At 36.7% G+C, this 21,992-nt stretch overlaps 3 protein-coding genes and 2 long non-coding RNA genes across 12 annotated transcripts in view; 2 read left to right on the top strand and 3 right to left on the bottom strand.

Annotated features, from left to right (window-relative positions):
• Positions 1-3,982: 3,982 nt before the first annotated feature.
• Srp9 (signal recognition particle 9) lies at positions 3,983-5,892 on the bottom strand. The gene is made up of 2 exons (XM_088259392.1): positions 5,641-5,892; positions 3,983-4,140 (listed from the first exon to the last, which is right to left on the bottom strand). The coding sequence occupies exons 1-2, from the start codon at positions 5,779-5,781 to the stop codon at positions 4,039-4,041; spliced, it is 243 nt and encodes an 80-aa protein (XP_088115518.1). The 5' UTR covers positions 5,782-5,892; the 3' UTR covers positions 3,983-4,038.
• A 7-nt stretch (positions 5,893-5,899) lies between these two features.
• LOC148309865 (uncharacterized) lies at positions 5,900-7,416 on the top strand. Its single transcript, XR_015837472.1, has 3 exons — positions 5,900-6,340; positions 6,470-6,705; positions 7,028-7,416. It is a non-coding gene; the product is annotated as an uncharacterized LOC148309865 (long non-coding RNA).
• Positions 7,417-13,050: 5,634 nt separating this feature from the next.
• On the bottom strand, positions 13,051-14,492 carry LOC148309864 (uncharacterized). 2 transcript variants are annotated; one of them, XR_015837473.1, is made up of 3 exons: positions 14,046-14,492; positions 13,681-13,916; positions 13,051-13,358 (listed from the first exon to the last, which is right to left on the bottom strand). It is a non-coding gene; the product is annotated as an uncharacterized LOC148309864 (long non-coding RNA). The 2 variants fall into 2 exon arrangements; XR_015837474.1 differs by lacking the exon at positions 13,681-13,916.
• Positions 14,493-15,393: 901 nt separating this feature from the next.
• Positions 15,394-21,527, top strand: LOC148309863 (uncharacterized). The gene has a single exon (XM_088259387.1). It carries the CDS (start codon positions 15,928-15,930, stop codon positions 17,890-17,892), a length of 1,965 nt encoding a protein of 654 aa, XP_088115513.1. The 5' UTR covers positions 15,394-15,927; the 3' UTR covers positions 17,893-21,527.
• kcc (solute carrier family 12 member kcc) overlaps positions 21,160-21,992 on the bottom strand; it is a 303,698-nt gene continuing 302,865 nt past the window's right edge. For all 7 annotated transcript variants that reach the window (XM_088259378.1, XM_088259377.1, XM_088259379.1 and 4 more), the window contains exon 21: positions 21,160-21,954. In XM_088259378.1, the coding sequence (XP_088115504.1) occupies positions 21,863-21,954 (92 nt within the window). In that variant the 3' untranslated portion in view covers positions 21,160-21,862. The remainder of the gene's footprint in view (positions 21,955-21,992) is intronic.

Below are 21,992 nucleotides of genomic sequence, written 5' to 3'. Positions count from 1 at the left end.
GCAACTCCATAAGCTCTTCGGTGGTCAGCTCTTGGCTGTACTCTTTCACAAGCTCTTCAATATCATTGTTACCCACCTCTTATCTTCAATATCATTTGTTATATTGCAGAAGAGAGGGTCAGTAGAGGGTGGTAAACCTCCTTCCTAAGCCGCAAAAGTCCCAGTTCACAAGTGAATGTCTCAAAAATGGAGTTGCCTTCATAACGAGTAACAAGTTACTCGTTATGAGAAACATCGCTCACTAAGGGAGCAACTCGTTATGAGAGGTTCCACTGTACTGACAGAAAAAGCTAAGTTTCAATCTACGACATACTTCATATTATGCTATCTCCTTCTTTTATACACATACTTACCAGGCCATCTATATCAAACTACAACCCAAGCATTATTATGAAGCCTCAGCAGTTTGGAGTATTAGGGGGGGGGGGGGTAGGGGAAAATGTTGCCTGGTTGAAAATCAAATAAGACTTACAAACTGAAACTGTCATAAAACGTAGTATTAATTTAAAACACTTAATTGTTTTTATACTTTCTCAAGAATTTACATCACAGAGTTCTAAGTAATCAGTTATAAAAACTTAAAATACAGGCTAAGGAAATTGAGTGAAAACAGAAAACACCACTATTACACGGTATTAACAAGGTCGTAACCTGGATGCCTTCTTGAAGAAGAAATAAATTATTATCAATATTATATACCTACCCACATAGCATATATATATATATATATATATATATATATATATATATATATATATATATATATATATATATATATATATATATATATATATATATATATATTTATGATCTTTCAAAGTTGCTTTTGTAATGCTATGTGGGTATATAAACATGATAATATTTTTTTCTTCTTCAAAAAGTCATCACTTCCTGCTTGCCCTGTTTGTATAGTTATAGTTTATAGTGTGCCGTTTATGGCACAAAGAGAGAACCAGGTGTTGTTTTGTTAGATGATCACACAAAACCATAAATCAATTGAGAATTATTAATAGTGATTTATTAAATTTCATCAATGTTACCCCAGCTGCAAAAAGATAACAAAAATGTTTATTTTAACACCAGTCTGTGTGAAGAAGTCATAAAAATTTGTCCATTGACAAACATATGCAGTGGAACCTCTCATAATGAGTAGCAAGCAAAAATATCTGAAAAAGTTGCTCCCTTAACAAGCAAAAGGGCAAGTCGGGACTCGAGGTGGATAGCAACCATATTGAAGAGAAGAGCAACAATCTTCTAGCACAATAAGAGAGTGAGAATTCAATGCTGAAAGAATGAGGAACTGTTGCATCGTACATAAAGAGGCATCATCCTAAGGAGGTGGCTATTCGTAATACAAATTTATTTAATGATAATGGTGTGACACAATTTCGCGTAAAATGGCATCATCTAAGATAGTGAATTATTATTATTATTATCACTTAATTTTTTGAGCTGTCAGACACACGCGCTGTATAAAACTTCACATGAGCCCATGCTCGCACTGACAAAGATAACACAGAGTTAATTCTTCCATTACCCGTGTCTGACAAATAAAAAAACTCTTGTATGGTTGTATTTCCTATATATACAAATCTAACTATTGTAATTATATCTATTTTATGGAATAAAACCATGAAACTAAAAACATTTTTAGACATTTTACAAAAATCCTTTTGGCAATCAATATGTTAATAGAGTATTCTGTAGTAGAAGTATTCTGATGCATTTAAAAAAATACATAATGGCGTTGCATAACAAATATATCGCTGTTGCCAATGTCAACTTTATTAAATAATGTTTCGGCCAAAATCTGTGTATTTTACAGAATAATTTATGTATTAAAAATAGTATTAATAAATGTACGCGAGAAGAACAAAGAGACGCAGTTCATCGAGTTATATTTTGTTTATAATATTGTCCCCACCCTTGTAGCTCCTTTAAAATCATATATAAGGGGTGGCGGATAAAATTTTGGGGGCTCAGATTAAATAATATTCAAAACGTGTATACGCCGCGCTCGCTCTGTTTTTATATTGGTGTCGCTTTGTTCTTCTCGCCCCTTGTGTTTTTGTAATTTTCGATATATTGGTGTAATTTTGTTATTTTCACAATTATAACTTTGTAATTTTTAATAAATAAAAGATTGCGCGTTTTAGTATTCCTAATAAAAGTGTTCCAGTACCGTTAGCAGTAACAATTTGCCTTTGCTAAATGTGGATTTGGCAGCTTCACTATATGAAATGTTTTGCTCAGTCATGTTCTTCTTAATGATATTTTGTTTTTGATATTCTGGACAAATTCTGTTGTAGCCAAATGATTTCCCGAACACATTTGTTCGGGAAATCATTGCCACATGTGTCATTACACATGTGGCATTTTGAATTTCAACTTCACAAGTCTCTCCCAGATGTTCCAATCCGCACTCGAAACATTTAGGTTTGGACCTGCAAATTGTCTTGGCGTGTCCATATCGACAGCATGCAAAACAAAGAATTGTAGGGTAAGTGTATTGCTCAACGTCTATTGCCGAATAAAATGAGAATATTTTTTTGGGAGAATCTGCCCTTGAAAGGTTAGAATAACAGTTTAGGTGGGTACCCACGACAGTTATTGATCAACAGGCGAAGTCACTTTTCTCGAAAGTCTGCGAGATTTTGTAATCATACCACAGTCATTTGGTACCTCGATATTTCTTACAATCTCCTCATGAGTCCACTACAAAGGAATACCCCTGCGGTATTGCGGGAGACCTTATGATACGGAATAAATACTTTATACCCATTTGTTTCCAAAACATTATCATCAATAAAACTATTTGCCGCTGAGTATGTCAAAAATTGTACAGAAATCCGGTTTCGGCCGATATTTTATTTTATTTATTCCTGCACGAGGAACAATACCAGGAATACTTAGGGATTGCAAGAGTTTGCCAAATTTGATGATATTTAAAGAGAAAGAAGAATTGGGGACAACATTTTTTTCCACTGTCTAAAGAGACTGTATTTTTGATTTTGATATCTACTGACTCTGAGGAAGAAGGTTGGTTAGGTGTCGAAGGTAATTGGGATGAAGGGGATAAGATTTTCGAAGTTATATTGGGAATATCTTTGGCAGAATCAGTTTTGGAAGTTTTTCTAATTTTGTTGGGAAGGATTGGAGAAGAGGGCAACGAAGAGTTGGATGAAGATGTAGAGGGAATGTTGGGAAGCTACTTACGTGTTTTAATTCTTTCCATATTCAGATATAATCAAATGAATATAGAGAAAGAAAAAAAAGAAAAAAATATATATATATATATATATATATATATATATATATATATGTATATATATGTATGTATGTATGTATGTATATATATATATATATATATATATATATATATATATATATATATATATATATGTATGTATATATATATATATATATACATATATATATATATATATATATATATATATATATATATATATATATATATATATATATATATATATATATATATATATATATATATATATATATATATATATATATATATATATATATATATATATATATATATATATATATATATATATATATATATATATATATATATATATATATATATATATATATATATATATATATATATATATATATATATATATATATATATATATATATATATATATATATATATATTTAAACAAAAAATATTATATGAAACTAAGAAATATTATTGTTGCAATTTACTATTATTACTAAGAAAATAATGAAAGAATGAAATTTAAGAAGTAAAATAATGAAATTATGTTTAATTTGGCTTATCTGGGATGTATTCCTTTACCGGCAACCATTAAAACCATAAAAAACTTATAAAATAACCAAAAAACTTAAAATAACACAAAATGATTGGAGCTATAAAATAAACCAACTGACAATCACAACTGTAAACCTCAAGTCTTCTGATGCAATCAAGTAGGTAGAATTAAAAATCCAATAAGAGTTTCAATATATAAATATATTCAAAGTAATACAGTACAAGAGCATTTAGATTTATTCATTATGTTCACCAGAAGCCATGTCTCTCATAAGGTTGGCCATAAATTTATCAATTTTCCTGAGATCTTGCTGTATTTCAGTTTTGTATTGCAGGCACTGAAAAAAACATAAATAGTAGAAAATTATTTCATACACTTCCAATGAAGAAACACACTGAGTAAAAATTATACAGTACGTTTTTATCTCTCCTTATCTAATAATTTGTCACATATAAAACATTCTGGGGGGTGAGTAAAATTAAATATTGTTAATTTTTTTGTAATCAGAATTGAAAGGTTCAACCACCCATATTGGGTGGTAGAACCTTTCGATTTCGGGGACGAAGACGGCAATGGTTGATTTTTTGTAAAAAGGGATTTCTTGTGCTCGAAATTCAATTAAGATCCGTAAAATTACTCCCCAATTATTTAGAAGTGTGGGTTCCTCGAGCGCCCGATGCGGCTGCTGAGGAAACACGCTCCATCGTTTATTTGATTTTCTCCGGACATTTACACCTCAAGTCTACAATTTTTTGCTCATCTATAAATGATTGGTGTTAACTTGAAATGGTTAAAAGTTATAATTTTATAAAGGTTAGCTGTTAACTGATGAAAGTGCATCAAGAATACCATTGTGTCGTTAATATGGCAATGCGGTCCTAAACGGTGTAGTGTATTTCTAAGAATCTGTGCCGAATGAACACATGTGGCCATCGGGTGTTAAAAAGTGCTTTGTGTTTGTCCCTTAAGGGTACGTTATGACCATAGTGTATTCATCCGAAACCCCTAGCTTCGGGAATAAATGACTGCAATAAAAATGTGCAAAGACAATAACGATCCTAGAATATGTGCTTAAACGGTTAAATTTGATGAAATCGAACTACAACATTAAATACGTCAATTACACCAGCTCCCATTCGTGTAAAAGCGAAAGCGGAAAACCTCAGAGACAAAACAATCATGTCGGATAACGGAAGGGCGGCAAAAGATGATAAAAGTGAAGTCCCGTTTAAACTGTGCTGGTCTGGAAGTTGGAAGTTGGCCATCCACAATGACGAGGAGCTCAACAAGCTGCCCTCCAGCGTGACGACCATCGCTCAGGAAGGCGTCCTGCCCAACACCTTGGCCATTCTCCAGCCCATGGGATCAAGAGGAAGGCGTTTAAATTTGTCGGCTCATCTTTTCCCCGCTCCAGACTCGACGGCCCGAGACCGATTGACGACATTTTAATCCATTTATATTTTGTATATCATTATCATCTTCATCCTATTATTATTATTATACATGTCTTTATAAGCGCCCTTGAGGTAGTATTTTACGAAAATGGCGCTATACAAATTATCCAAATGATTATTTTTATATTAGAAAAAATAGAATTGTATTATGTATATGTATATGCACAAGCTGCCTAAGGGCGCTTGTCCACTACCCGGAATTTGACCGTCCGGCAGTCCGGTTTTGAAAAATGAAAGCGACTACGACAGTTTAGCGTGATCGAATTTACGCGCAACGTGAACGCGTGAACAAGCACAAGCCAATCCAACCCAATCATCGTTTTGAAACGCTAACTGACGTGCCAGACCGTAAAATTCCGTGTAGTGCACAAACGCATGTATACCTTATGGTCATCAGTAAGTTTTAGAACAAACATTCCTTTGGAATGGGTATACTTCATTGTATAACGCGCTTTGGAAGGGTTTAAAAGATACAAACGTTCCGCAGACTTTTCAAAATCTTCCCAATTATTTATATATGTCATGTCGAGAGTAGAAAGATTATATATGTAAAACTTAATGTCCAATTTAATAGACGTAGGCAAACGTCAAACGAACAACACAAAAAATACCGTAACTCGAAATGACAGATGTAATGCTGGTCACTCACGACGAGGAAAATAGTAGATTTTGTTACATTTTCTCTGGTTTTGTAACGTTCAAGTACGAAATTTGGAAAGACGAAAGATTTCACTGCCAACCTGGCGATATGACGCGAAATCATTAGTATATAATGTTTGTATATAAGCTTCGTTCGAGTCTGGCCGGGCGGCCGTTATGAATTCATTGCACAAACTAATTTATATAATTCATTGTAAACAATAAATGACAAGCCGGGTGATCTCGTGTTGAAAATAACCATTATATATTGGAAATGTGAGTACTTCATTATTGGTAAGGCGTTTCCTCTCATTCCGCCGTTTGCCAAACAGCTGTCAAACAAATTACGCAAGAAATTTGTCTCGACTGCTGCTCAAATAAGCGCTAATTAGAAGAAATATGTATTCTATAACCTCCGGAATGACCCCATCAACAGCATTGCAGGTAATCAACTGTTTTTGTTGTTGTTTTTCATGCCTGAAAAACTGTGCAATCTTCTTTGTGTGAAATGTCATTTTGACAGTCCGTTGACAGCGAGTCTGTTTTTATTATTGTTTTTATGTTATATTTTAGGTAAAGTACGGACAACCGGCATAGTTACAAGCACATTTATTGTCATATAATGTTATTTATTGCACTATATGCATATAAAATAAGATTCAACAAACACAAAAGATGTCATTCAAAAAATAGCTACAGCACGTGGCGTATAGATTTTGAAATGGTTTTCCAGTTTTACTTATACAGTTACAAATGTCAATTTACTAGTGGGTGCAATGCTTGGCCATGTTTTGTTCACAAAGAAATAGGTATGGATGATAATTAATAAATAATATTGGATATATGATGTAAGAAGACCAGCCCGACGAAGCTTGCAATCGCAAAGCTGGACTGGACTCTTTTGCTGACAAATTTCCAGCCCCCATCTGTGCTCCACGAGTAGTTTTATGATGAGGTTGGAACTCTTCATATCAACCCCTCCGAGAAGCCTGCCACTGTATACCTTATAAGACCATCTTAGTGTATACCGGTGTCTGATATCCTCACATCGGAGATCGCTCAGTGGGTCGTAATGCTCGCAATTATTTTTCAAACATAAAAACTAATTCTGTAACTTTGTTACCTTTTCAGACTCTTGCAACTATTGGCAAATGACTTGTCGCGGCAGAAGGGTTCCATTTCCCCCATTGTGTTGGCGCTTTGGACAGTTTCATTTCCTAGCGCTGGATCAGAATATATAAACTACAGAGGACGATTCGGCATTGTTTTATTTGGATGTGTAGCCAGTAATTACTGTTTTAGTGTTTGCAGATATGTATAGGCAGATAGATGATATAACCATGAAACGTGTGTTATTGCACAATTTTCTTGGGAGTTATTCATCGTGACTAATATATGTATACTCTCCCCCCTGAAAATAAACATATTATGCTCTTAAATATGTTTTTATTTTGTTCATTAATGACCGAGATCCTTGAAAAATATCATCCTATCCCGCTCTCTGTGATCTTACAACATTGGCCTTAATTTTTTACAGAAATGCAATCTAAAGTAACTAACTGACCATCACGCCGCTTCCGCAGGGATAGGCAGAGAGAATAGAACACCACACCACGCTACTCTTGTCTTTGTACACATTCTTCTTTACGCATCCCCTCACACATCCTCCTCCCAACCCTTATCCGCACCCCAAAGGTGCATAGGGCACTGCATTATATAGAAGCAGTGTTATCTTGATCGTTAAATACACGAAGGAAAGGTGATCAGCCTTTCGCTTCAGGTACCAGTCCAGGGTCATATTAAATATATATTTGACTGAAAAATCAATAATATTTATTGCGACCCTCTTGGGAATCAAACCCGGGACCTCCAGCATGGTAGCCTAGAGCGCTAACCGCTACAATATGGAGGCGGACCTCATACATACCCGCCGATTATTCGGATTCCTGAATTGACCACTTTCAATTATTTTAAATACTTGATCATGCCAAGTTTTGCCCGGTCATCCTCTGCTCATGTTCCCAACAAGATTCGCCTCATAAATTTCTTTTACAGTCCTTTCTTCGCTGGTTCGTTTAGATCTTTTATAACTAACTAACTAACCATCACGCCGCTTCAGGCAGGGAGAATAGAACGCCACACCACTCTGTCTTTGCAAACATTCTTCGCCTCTTCCACGTTCATGCATCTCCTCATACATACCCGCCGATTACTACGACTCCTAACCTGACCACTTTCAAGTATTTAGCATACCTGATCGTGCCATGTTTTTCTTGGTCTTTCTCGGCATAAATTTGTTTTACCGTTCTTTCCTCACTCATTCGTTCCACATGTCCAAACCATCTCAACGCACCTTTCTTAATTTTATTGATAATGGTTATCTCCGCTTTGCATTCCTTCCTTATTTCACTATTCGAACATCTATCATACATCGTTTTGTCGCACATTCTTCTGAGAGATTGCATTTCGACTGCACTCAGTCTACTTTCATCCTTCTTTTGCCAACTCCATGTTTTACTTCCATACATTAGAGTTGGAACCAGGACTCCGTTGTGCACTGCCAGTTTAGCTTCCGCTGATAGGCTTTTATTTGCCATAACTGATATTATTAGAGGGTATTTCTTTTTCATCGAGAATTTTAATGACTTCCTTTAATCTGACTCTATCGAATGCTTTAGTAAGACCTACAAAGCAGAGGTAAGCTGTCTTATTGAACTCTATTGCTTTTTTAACTAATTTGTCTAACAACAAATGTGTTGAACTTATTTACGTCCGAGTTCACTCGGTTTCTCAGCGTCACATATTTAGCATATTCTTCTGGTGACGGTGAGCTTCTGTATTTCAGATGGCTTTTCTTCGGCGAGTTCCTTGACTTCATCAGTAAACCATTTTATCAATAATGATTATCTCAGCCTTGCATTCTTTCCTTCTTTCACCATTCGAACATCTATCATACATCTTTTTGCCTCACATACAAATAAAACTAACTAACTAACTAACCATCACGCCGCTTCCCCGCAGGGGTAGGCAGAGAGAATCGAACGCCACACCACTCTGTCTTTGCAAACATTCTTTGCCTCTTCTACATTCATGCATCTCCTCATACATACCCGACGATTATTACGACTCTTGACCCGGCCGCTTTCAAGTATTTGACATACCTGATTGTGCCAAGTTTTCCTCGGTCGTCCTCTGCTTCTTTTTCCAACTACATTCGCTCCATAAATTTGTTTAACCGTTCTTTCTTCACTCATACGCTCCACATGTCCAAACCATCTCAACACACCTTTCTTAATTGATAATGTAATAAATAATAAATAATATATATAAATAATAAATAATGTATGTAAAAATAAAAATAATAGATCAACCTGGCTGATCGGTGATAATATGCGTGAATAGCCTATAAATAAAAAAAAGACATTCATAATAACAGCAATGGGGGCGCGAGATAGAGACAGGCATGAATATAGAAAGAGGTAGAAAGACATTCGCCGGAGCTAGCGGTTGAGTTCGGCTTCGTCCACAGAACCAAAGATCAATTAACGAACATCTATTTACTTATATTTCTTCTTTTTTTATGGCTATTCACCCTTCTAGCCAATGCGAGTTATTTTTTATTTATATATTATTATTTTACACTTTTTACAATTTAAAAAAGATAAATGTTTGAGTTTTTATTATTTACAAAAAAAAACTTCAATTTCATACTATTTCTGTGAGCCTGAGCGGCTCATTATTAGAAAGTGGTATGAAATTGTGGTAAAGTGGTTCGAACCGAAAAACTTTGATTAAAAAATCCGAGACACTAGCCACGGGACCACAACCCGATACGATTTGAATTATTTGTTTTTTTTTATTATCTTATTATGTTTTTTGTGAAGTTTATCTGTATGTATTTATATATTGAGCCTTCCTACATGTACTATTGTAACCCACAAATGTATAATTTATATTTTTTATTTTTTAAATGTATTTCATGATATCTTTAATGATTCTTCTCCACGCGTGCTTTCAATCGTCTTCTGTCCCCTGCATCAATCTCCTCTCTTCTCATCCTTCTCCAGAATCAGAATGTCAATTTGTCACTGACTCACAAAGCCGGCAATTCGCCGCGCCGCACATAGGGGCAAGATGACTCGAAAACAACAAAAGCGCGATCGTGCGGAACAGCTTTTGAAGATAGTTCTGAACGATGCAATCGCCGCAGAATTGAAAATCTAGGGAACTCCACTCTACTTTCACAACTAGGTCATGCAACGACAATGAATCTGAAAGCTTCTGGATAGCCAGTTGCATCCAAATTATTAGCAGAAATAAAAATTATTACAAACAAGTTTGGGAGGTTAATAAGGTTGAGAGGTTAGTGGAAAACGGAATGCTAATGCTGGAGAGGTCTGAAAGGAAGCCGTCATTAAACGGGCACCTAATGAAATAAGATCTAGGTCTCCAATTAATGCCCTGCAAGTGCAGGCCTCTGACGCCCCCTCGGAATTATTAACTATCATTTTTTTTAAATCAGAATATTATATTTTTTAGTCGAAAATTTTAAGATAAATTTACATGTCAAGTATTGTCTTCTCAATCCAATTCCATTTTCCACTAACATCTCAATCTCATCGACCTCCCCTAACAAACAAAATTAATTGAAAATCATTTGTAAATGTGTATGAAATATATAAAATAACTAACTAAACAAACCAACTTAATAATGAAGCTAACCCCAATTACAGGAAAACAAACGATTTCAATTCAAATCGTATCGGGTTGTGGTCCCGTGGCTAGTGTCTCGGATTTTTTAATCAAAGTTTTTCGGTTCGAACCACTTTACCACAATTTCATACCACTTTCTAATAATGAGCCGCTCAGGCTCACAGAAATAGTATGAAATTGAAGTTTTTTTTTGTAAATAATAAAAACTCAAACATTTATCTTTTTTAAATTGTAAAAAGTGTAAAATAATAATATATAAATAAAAAATAACTCGCATTGGCTAGAAGGGTGAATAGCCATAAAAAAAGAAGAAATATAAGTAAATAGATGTTCGTTAATTGATCTTTGGTTCTGTGGACGAAGCCGAACTCAACCGCTAGCTCCGGCGAATGTCTTTCTACCTCTTTCTATATTCATGCCTGTCTCTATCTCGCGCCCCCATTGCTGTTATTATGAATGTCTTTTTTTTATTTATAGGCTATTCACGCATATTATCACCGATCAGCCAGGTTGATCTATTATTTTTATTTTTACATACATTATTTATTATTTATATATATTATTTATTATTTATTACATTATCAATTAAGAAAGGTGTGTTGAGATGGTTTGGACATGTGGAGCGTATGAGTGAAGAAAGAACGGTTAAACAAATTTATGGAGCGAATGTAGTTGGAAAAAGAAGCAGAGGACGACCGAGGAAAACTTGGCACAATCAGGTATGTCAAATACTTGAAAGCGGCCGGGTCAAGAGTCGTAATAATCGTCGGGTATGTATGAGGAGATGCATGAATGTAGAAGAGGCAAAGAATGTTTGCAAAGACAGAGTGGTGTGGCGTTCGATTCTCTCTGCCTACCCCTGCGGGGAAGCGGCGTGATGGTTAGTTAGTTAGTTAGTTTTATTTGTATGTGAGGCAAAAAGATGTATGATAGATGTTCGAATGGTGAAAGAAGGAAAGAATGCAAGGCTGAGATAATCATTATTGATAAAATGGTTTACTGATGAAGTCAAGGAACTCGCCGAAGAAAAGCCATCTGAAATACAGAAGCTCACCGTCACCAGAAGAATATGCTAAATATGTGACGCTGAGAAACCGAGTGAACTCGGACGTAAATAAGTTCAACACATTTGTTGTTAGACAAATTAGTTAAAAAAGCAATAGAGTTCAATAAGACAGCTTACCTCTGCTTTGTAGGTCTTACTAAAGCATTCGATAGAGTCAGATTAAAGGAAGTCATTAAAATTCTCGATGAAAAAGAAATACCCTCTAATAATATCAGTTATGGCAAATAAAAGCCTATCAGCGGAAGCTAAACTGGCAGTGCACAACGGAGTCCTGGTTCCAACTCTAATGTATGGAAGTAAAACATGGAGTTGGCAAAAGAAGGATGAAAGTAGACTGAGTGCAGTCGAAATGCAATCTCTCAGAAGAATGTGCGACAAAACGATGTATGATAGATGTTCGAATAGTGAAATAAGGAAGGAATGCAAAGCGGAGATAACCATTATCAATAAAATTAAGAAAGGTGCGTTGAGATGGTTTGGACATGTGGAACGAATGAGTGAGGAAAGAACGGTAAAACAAATTTATGCCGAGAAAGACCAAGAAAAACATGGCACGATCAGGTATGCTAAATACTTGAAAGTGGTCAGGTTAGGAGTCGTAGTAATCGGCGGGTATGTATGAGGAGATGCATGAACGTGGAAGAGGCGAAGAATGTTTGCAAAGACAGAGTGGTGTGGCGTTCTATTCTCCCTGCCTGAAGCGGCGTGATGGTTAGTTAGTTAGTTATAAAAGATCTAAACGAACCAGCGAAGAAAGGACTGTAAAAGAAATTTATGAGGCGAATCTTGTTGGGAACATGAGCAGAGGATGACCGGGCAAAACTTGGCATGATCAAGTATTTAAAATAATTGAAAGTGGTCAATTCAGGAATCCGAATAATCGGCGGGTATGTATGAGGTCCGCCTCCATATTGTAGCGGTTAGCGCTCTAGGCTACCATGCTGGAGGTCCCGGGTTTGATTCCCAAGAGGGTCGCAATAAATATTATTGATTTTTCAGTCAAATATATATTTAATATGACCCTGGACTGGTACCTGAAGCGAAAGGCTGATCACCTTTCCTTCGTGTATTTAACGATCAAGATAACACTGCTTCTATATAATGCAGTGCCCTATGCACCTTTGGGGTGCGGATAAGGGTTGGGAGGAGGATGTGTGAGGGGATGCGTAAAGAAGAATGTGTACAAAGACAAGAGTAGCGTGGTGTGGTGTTCTATTCTCTCTGCCTATCCCTGCGGAAGCGGCGTGATGGTCAGTTAGTTACTTTAGATTGCATTTCTGTAAAAAATTAAGGCCAATGTTGTAAGATCACAGAGAGCGGGATAGGATGATATTTTTCAAGGATCTCGGTCATTAATGAACAAAATAAAAACATATTTAAGAGCATAATATGTTTATTTTCAGGGGGGAGAGTATACATATATTAGTCACGATGAATAACTCCCAAGAAAATTGTGCAATAACACACGTTTCATGGTTATATCATCTATCTGCCTATACATATCTGCAAACACTAAAACAGTAATTACTGGCTACACATCCAAATAAAACAATGCCGAATCGTCCTCTGTAGTTTATATATTCTGATCCAGCGCTAGGAAATGAAACTGTCCAAAGCGCCAACACAATGGGGGAAATGGAACCCTTCTGCCGCGACAAGTCATTTGCCAATAGTTGCAAGAGTCTGAAAAGGTAACAAAGTTACAGAATTAGTTTTTATGTTTGAAAAATAATTGCGAGCATTACGACCCACTGAGCGATCTCCGATGTGAGGATATCAGACACCGGTATACACTAAGATGGTCTTATAAGGTATACAGTGGCAGGCTTCTCGGAGGGGTTGATATGAAGAGTTCCAACCTCATCATAAAACTACTCGTGGAGCACAGATGGGGGCTGGAAATTTGTCAGCAAAAGAGTCCAGTCCAGCTTTGCGATTGCAAGCTTCGTCGGGCTGGTCTTCTTACATCATATATCCAATATTATTTATTAATTATCATCCATACCTATTTCTTTGTGAACAAAACATGGCCAAGCATTGCACCCACTAGTAAATTGACATTTGTAACTGTATAAGTAAAACTGGAAAACCATTTCAAAATCTATACGCCACGTGCTGTAGCTATTTTTTGAATGACATCTTTTGTGTTTGTTGAATCTTATTTTATATGCATATAGTGCAATAAATAACATTATATGACAATAAATGTGCTTGTAACTATGCCGGTTGTCCGTACTTTACCTAAAATATAACATAAAAACAATAATAAAAACAGACTCGCTGTCAACGGACTGTCAAAATGACATTTCACACAAAGAAGATTGCACAGTTTTTCAGGCATGAAAAACAACAACAAAAACAGTTGATTACCTGCAATGCTGTTGATGGGGTCATTCCGGAGGTTATAGAATACATATTTCTTCTAATTAGCGCTTATTTGAGCAGCAGTCGAGACAAATTTCTTGCGTAATTTGTTTGACAGCTGTTTGGCAAACGGCGGAATGAGAGGAAACGCCTTACCAATAATGAAGTACTCACATTTCCAATATATAATGGTTATTTTCAACACGAGATCACCCGGCTTGTCATTTATTGTTTACAATGAATTATATAAATTAGTTTGTGCAATGAATTCATAACGGCCGCCCGGCCAGACTCGAACGAAGCTTATATACAAACATTATATACTAATGATTTCGCGTCATATCGCCAGGTTGGCAGTGAAATCTTTCGTCTTTCCAAATTTCGTACTTGAACGTTACAAAACCAGAGAAAATGTAACAAAATCTACTATTTTCCTCGTCGTGAGTGACCAGCATAAAACATACACAGAAATGTCAGAAGGCACCAAAGACTAAACACTAGTAGGCACCATAGAATATACCCTAGTCTACTCTATATCAATCAGTTGTAGATAGGTAGACACTGTAGCCGCCTTTAAGGTTTATACATATATATACAACTACTACTACTACTATTACCATCACGCCGTTTCCCCGCAGGGGTAGGCAGAAAGGATGGAACGCCACACTCTTCTTTCCTGACATACACTCCTCACCTCCTTCACATCCACACATCTAGTCATACATGCCCTCCGATTACGCAGACTTTTGACACCATCAGATTTTAGGTTCTGATTGATCTGATCGTGCCGTCCGGCGCGTTATACAATGAAGTCTTTTTTGGCCGTCCTCGTTCTGTTTTCCCGCTCACATTCACCACATATATTTTCTTAGTCATTCTCTCGCTATCCATTCGCTCTACATGCCCATACCTCCTTAAAGAACTCTTCCTAATATTTACAATTATTCCTTGTTCAGCCTTACATTCCTTTCATTTAAATCTTCGTTTTTAATTCTGTCATACAATGATTTTACACACATTTGTCTGAGGGAGCGCATTTCAACAGCGTTCACTCTTATATCCGACTTTTATATCGCACCCCTAGATCAAACGAGTATTAACTCAATTAAATTGTTTTTTCAGAAGAGACGAAAAACATATATGGACAATGCATATTATAGAATATTTATATTAAAACATTTCATACAAACTAACTAACTAACCATCCCGCCGTTTTTTCGAAGGGGTAGGCAGAGAGAATCGAACTCTTTTATTTACCAAAAGGAACATATAGTGCTATACTTTGGAGAATATTTAAGATATTGACAAATCGGATAAATTAATATATGCGTCTTCGTTTGTAGAATCCGAATAAGTGTTATCATATTTTTTGAGTTGAGGCAGTTTTGATCTAGGTGTGCGAATTTAGGTGTGTGATCTAGGTTGTCATTTTATTCTATTAGAGGTAATTTTTTTCACGTGATTGAATTTCTCCGAACAGAGTGTACATCGTAAATCGTGTTATCGACCTTGTAAAGTAATGACAAAAATGTTTTTTTTTCATTATAAAGTAAATTTTCATGTAAACAAAGCAAAAAATAACAATGAAGCTATTCATTCCTTTTTACGATATTTATTTTGAATAATATTGCATGTAGGTAAATATTTTGCAGTGTCATTTCGTAAAAATATCTATAGATTTACTTTTCTGCAATCCTCCAACTAGTAAATAATCTTTGCCTCCAGCCGTCAGTATTTGGGTCTTTGGTATTTGGGAGTCAGGTTATGTTTTCTGTCATGTTCGGAAATATTTGTATACATTATATTTGATATATCGAGTAAAGATTTGATAATGTTTATAGTTTATTGCCATTTGATTTAATTAGTTCCGCATACAATATTTACTAAAATGTATTTTTCTGCATTCAGAAGTTGCTTACATGGTCAAATTATTTCGAACGTCAGCGTAAAGAAAATATTTGCCTTAAATATTGCTAAGGTTTTATTAAACTCGAGAAGATTTGAAAGCGATAATTCAAATGACCAATTAGGTCGGAACACGATTCTTATTCAAGACGGTTGTAACGTGCAAGAACTTCCTCTGATCATACGCAGAGTGAAAAATATCTTGGCGCCTGAAGATCGATGTGAAATTACTCCGTCGTACCCTTCCAAGTGCGACTCCGACGTTAAGCTATTGATTCGGAAGGAATTCCTCAAATGTTCGACTTATAGAGAAGTTGTCGCGCTGCTCGCAAAATGCAGCGAGATAACTCCAAACATAGCGGTCGGCGCTATCGAGCGGATCCTCGCTTTAGATAACGCGCCTGGATACCACGAAGGAATAAACAATAGCGCCGGAATGAGCGACGACTCGCCCAAGCGCGAAATACTCGACAAGTTATCGAGGATAATAATATCCTCGGATGACGTGTGGTGCTTGATAAACGGAATTCGGGCGTCGCTAGCTCACGAAGAGTATCGCGACCGCCTTACCGAGGAGTTACTGGATAGAGTGACAGATAAACGGCTAACCGTCAATCAATTGTGCAAAGCTGTACATCTCTTCAGCGAAAACAAAAAGTGTCCTAAATGTGCCGAAAACACTGAAAAGTTATGGTTAGGCTTTATAGATCGAGAAGGAGATTTCACGAAAGAAGACCTGGTTAGCGCTGTAGACATACTCCCGCATCTCAGTCGGAGCCGAGGCGTGGTGCTGGGAGTGGTGGAGCGGGCGGTGAGCGCTGCGTGGCCTCTGCTGGGAGCGCACGACGCCGTGCGGCTCCTAGAGGCGCTGCACAACACGGCCGTGAGCTCCAGCAAGACCGTGGGGGCTTTGGCCACGTGGCTCAACACCAATATATGCTCCTTATCTCCGGAACTCATCATAGAAATTATTACCAAATTTACCCAAATCAATTACACCAACTCGGATATAGAAAAAGCGTTAGAAAAGTATATGAAAGCCGAAGGTGTAAATATATCTTCTCAGGCTCTCGTGGTGTCCGTACTGAACCACTGTTGCAACTTCAGAATACGCAATGCCCACATTTTGAACGGTTGCGCCGAGTACTTCATCGTTCACGGTCGTTCTCTACCTCCGATGTATCTCAAGCCGATGGTTTTTCCATTCGGGTGGCTAAATTTCAACCCCGCCAACAGGGTGAGGTTTTGGGAGGAGATAGAGGTTAATTTCTCGGATAAGTTCTCCAAGATGAATACTGAAGACGTTCTCGACGTGATGCTTTTCTGCATCTATCTGCGCAAGTATCCGCTCAACTTGGTGGACAAAGTGTTCAACTCTAATTTCTTAGAGAGGGTGAACCGCGCCCGCGACTACGACACTCTGAAGAACAAGCTGAAGCTGATCGACACGGCCATGAGTCTGGAGTGCGGCGCGTATGGGGGTCCGCTGCTGCCGCGCGACCGGCGCGCCACACCGCTCTGGCGCGACGCGCGCGTGCGGCGCCTCCTGCTGCAGCTGCGCTCTGCCCTGGAAGAGCTGGCGGGCGGGCCGGAGCGCGTGTCCACGGGCGTGCTGCTGCCGGGTGTGCCGTGCTCGGAACTGTACGTGGCGGACGCGCTGCTGCACCCCGCGGGCCTGAGCGCGTCGCTGCTGCGGCTGCGGCTGGCGAGCGATCGCGGCGTCGCGGCGGCCGCGCTGGTGCACACGCCCGAGCACTACTGCTCCGACGGCCGCACGCTGGTCGGCCCGCAGGCGATGCGCGAGATGCACTTCCGCCTGCTCGGCCTCAAGGTAATCAGCCTCGACTACCGGACGCTCTGCCGGCTCCGAATGCACGCCGCCAAGTTGAGGGACTACCTGGTCGAGAGAATTACAGATGCCAGTCCTCCCTTGTCTCGGGAGACTTGAATACTCCGCGCTACAAGCTGCACGCTGCAAGCTTGCGTATTATATTTTAAACCACCTAGTCTGATTTTGTGATGAGGAAAAAAATTTATATAGCAATATATTTTGAAAAAAAAACTTCGAACCGGAGCCTTCTGTTCTATTCGCTGTCATTCGCAAGACCTTCATCTCTAGTGCAAACTTTATTACATATAAGCTATTCGTAGTAATTACATGTGTATATTTCTAACCCCCCAGTATATTTACTTAATTTCTGCCTTTACATTTAAAGAAAATTAAGAGCTGCCCATTCTAATGGCCTGACAGATAAAATCACAATACCGATACAAATTTTAGTGAAATGAGTATTAGAACTGAAAGATTTGATATAAATATAGAGTGAGTAGGTACTCACGCTATATTTTACTTACCCTTTATAGAGGTGACTGTTTCTAAATATTGACAACAGAAATTTTGATAGTGGAAATATTAGGATGCAGCTATTCAAACTTTCTGGAATGCACCCGACATTTATTTATAATATAACAATAATGTGTCGGCTTGTAGTCCCGTGGTGAGTGTCGCGGACTCTTGAGTCAGAGTTTCTCGGTTCGAACCCACTCTACCACAATTTTGATACCTATTTCGAATAATGAGCCGCTTAGGCTCACAGAAATAGTATGAAATTGAAATATACTTTTAAATAATAAAAACACAAATATTGCTCTTTAAAAAAAAAAGAAAACATTATATCATTGAGTTTTAAACTCCCCTTACAGTTTATAGTTTTAGCGCTTCTCAGTATACAGGAAGCTAGTGCTGATAATGTAGCAGTTTACTCAACTATGTAAATATGTATTTAATTGATTATGCAATTTTAGTTTGGAATTATTGAATTATTATTTTTATAGAATGTACATGTAAATAAGCCATACTTATTTTAAATAAACAATTGTTTTATACACTGACAGCACATTTCTTTATTTTTAGGTGATTTGTTCAAACTGGTTAATTGTGTTTTGTGTTACACTCTTCATATCACTATAAACCGCTTCCACTCCCTGTATGGAGGAAATGGAATCCACAATCCGTCTCCAGGCTCTTGTGTAAGCTGCCGGCTGTTTGCATCCTCCCGAGTCAGACTCGCTTTCCTATCAGACGTGCTGAGCGGCGGGAACGCGATGCCTTGTAAAAGAGCTAAGCTCGATGGCTCTCAGGAAGCGTGCGAAGTATTCGGGCCTAACTAGGCCAGACGATTCAGATAACTATCTGACCATGGACAGTTATGACCGTGGGTTGCTACATCTTCCGCCTTATTGGCACGTTCCTCACCTAGTCAAACCACCGCACGCCTCGATACCTATGCCAAATTTCTTGTTGCTGAGTATACAACTGTTCTGGGTACTTGTAAGTAAAGTGACGTGTTTCACAGCCATTAAGGTATAGGTACATTAGGCAGGTCTCCATCGAGTATAAATTTGATGTCCAGAAGGCCGCTTCATACTGTCAATGAATAACTTATGTGTTTATGGATAATTAATATTTTCTTCTTTTATTTTTTACTATTATAACTAAATAAAACATTGGTAATGTTGAAGAGGTCCAAAATGTATATTAAAATAAAATAGTTTTTTTTTATCATGTTTTTATTCTATTTAAGCAGAGATATAAAGTTTCTTTATTTGAGAATTATGCGTTGTTTCCAAAATAAAAGAGCACACTAACAGTAGACATACATAACAATGGGAAAGTATTTGGCGATCAGTCGCAAATAAATATTTAACATTTCAACAATAGTAAACTTGAAATATCTTAACAATTATATATATGTGCACTCGGATACTTCTATCAGATTTCTTGAGAATTGATTGGCACTCAAACACAAAGTTTGTGTTTTCGTAAATACTCAATATTTAGATATTATCGACAGTTCTTAGAACGTCTGAAAATTTAACACAGGTACAACTTTCAATTTTTAAGGCAAATAATTTGTTTTCAATAAATAGATAGAAACTGTAAATATTCTTCGTCATTATTATTTATGCTCTAATGTAGATACTGTAAACTGTGGTCCCTTTCTTGTTTGACAATGAAAGGGAATGGTATATATTTATGTATTGTATATGAATTGAGCAGCTCTGAAATATTGAAACACTGTTTACCAAATATGAAGTAATAGTTACAATGATGAACATTTCTGTAAAAATAAATCATTTTCACTACGGACATAATTAGTTTTGACACGTAGAGACTAAATCATGGATTATAATATTAATATTGAAGATCATTGCACGGCAACACTTTGTCATACATTTGGCTAACACTAATTTATCACACATTCTAGCTACTTACATCCTTTGACATCAAGTTTAAAATTACACATTTATATGGCGGAATATATATTATTAGTAGGTAAATTGTGGTTTAAAATTATCTATTTTCATTTACAACAACTATAATTTAATAGTAACTAATATAGAATATTAATGAGTGGTGCATAACATTATTCATTTTTAAACATATTAAACCAATTTTAATATTGTGTTTTGAACACATGTCTATGACAGAACACGTTAGTTGAGTTCTGTAATGATCTAAATAAATTATGTATCGTTTTATTTAGTTATTTCATAACCATTATTAAAGTTTTTTTCTAATAAGTTATAATTTGCTAGTCTAGGATCAAAAAATATGTAACTCACTCCCCCTTTCGACACACTGTTAAAGAAAAGGAATTTTTCCTTGCCCTTACATTCTCACAGGACATGAGATTGGTAACCTTTATCCCGGAGCGCCATCCCGTCAAGGCCTTGGATTACAAGTCTTGTCACGTGTAATTCTAGATTATGTATTCATATTGGAGAAATGAGAAATGGTAATACGATATATCTATTTTATTTAATATGCTACCCTATCCTGAATGAGTCTGGTGTGTGGATTAGTCGTTCATCTCGCAGAAAGAGAGCTGGGCGGTGGCTCTTATATTCACTAAATCGCTGTCGATACAAATCAAGAGTTGATGGTATCGTGACTATGGTAATACCTGAATATCACCTGTAAGAAAAGAGTATAAATTCTGGATACATAAAACATGGCAGTCAAATTATTTACATCTAAATTAAGTTTGTAAATTGTAAGTTCAATATGAAGCCATATTTTATTACACCTCAAAAAATTAACATTTTGGAACGATGTAAGCTTTTTGAAAAGTTACAAAGCGCATTCTTTACATTTTTTGATTTTGTGAACCATAAATATTTGCATACTCGTATTTTCTTATTTCTGCTATTATTGTGATCACATTCTTCTACCCTTTTCTGTAAACAACTTTAAACATAAATAAAACAACATGAAATAAAGCGTATTAAGTGTTTGTTAAACAATAAAAATAATGTCATTAGTCACATAGTTGCTAATAATCGTAGAATCATAGAATTTGTCATCAGACTCGCCACAAAGTAATGTCAAATCATTTTATAAACACTATTTCAGAATACATACATAACACACACATTTCAAAATTGTCAAATTTTCGTCTTAAAGTAGTAAATAAGTACTAATTTTACCGAATATTCGAATTAAAATGTCCTATATATTGCAAAATCACTATAAACATCACTTTTTCTAATTGAAGTACATACTCGAAAGAAGGCTCCATACCAGAATGATTCATAAGATTGCTTAGTTGGATTAGTCCCTCAATATGTATGCGTATCGTGTTTTCCTACTAATGTAGGTGAAGGCGCCGAGAGTGGAGTCTACTCTGCACTTTGTTTTAAGGTTTTTGAAGAGAAAATGAGGAATCTCGCAGATTGCGTACTCGCCAAATACTACTTCCACCAAACCTTCATCCGAAAGGAGATATTATCTGCCTCAGTCTTTTAGAACTCTTCTCCCCAAAGTTGAACCTCCACTCGATTCGGCTTCCACGGTGAAAATATTCAAAACCACAATTAAGAATAAAATCGTGAAGTTTAAGGAGACGGAGACAGATTCAAGAGTAGATGGTGATGACTTCCCGACCGCCGCCTCGCACCATCAGGACACGCTCTAGTCCTTCCGTCAGCACCTCCAGGAACTCCATGTCTGCAAAAGGTAATCAATCAGTCGGTCGGTTCATTCCA

This window comes from Brachycentrus maculatus, unplaced genomic scaffold (assembly GCF_059751285.1).
Source record: "Brachycentrus maculatus isolate JH-2025_06_01 unplaced genomic scaffold, ASM5975128v1 h1tg000117l, whole genome shotgun sequence".
In the NCBI taxonomy this organism is placed as follows: domain Eukaryota; kingdom Metazoa; phylum Arthropoda; class Insecta; order Trichoptera; family Brachycentridae; genus Brachycentrus; species Brachycentrus maculatus.
Note: the sequence above shows the minus strand (reverse complement) of the source record. Positions and strands in the feature narration are given on the sequence as shown.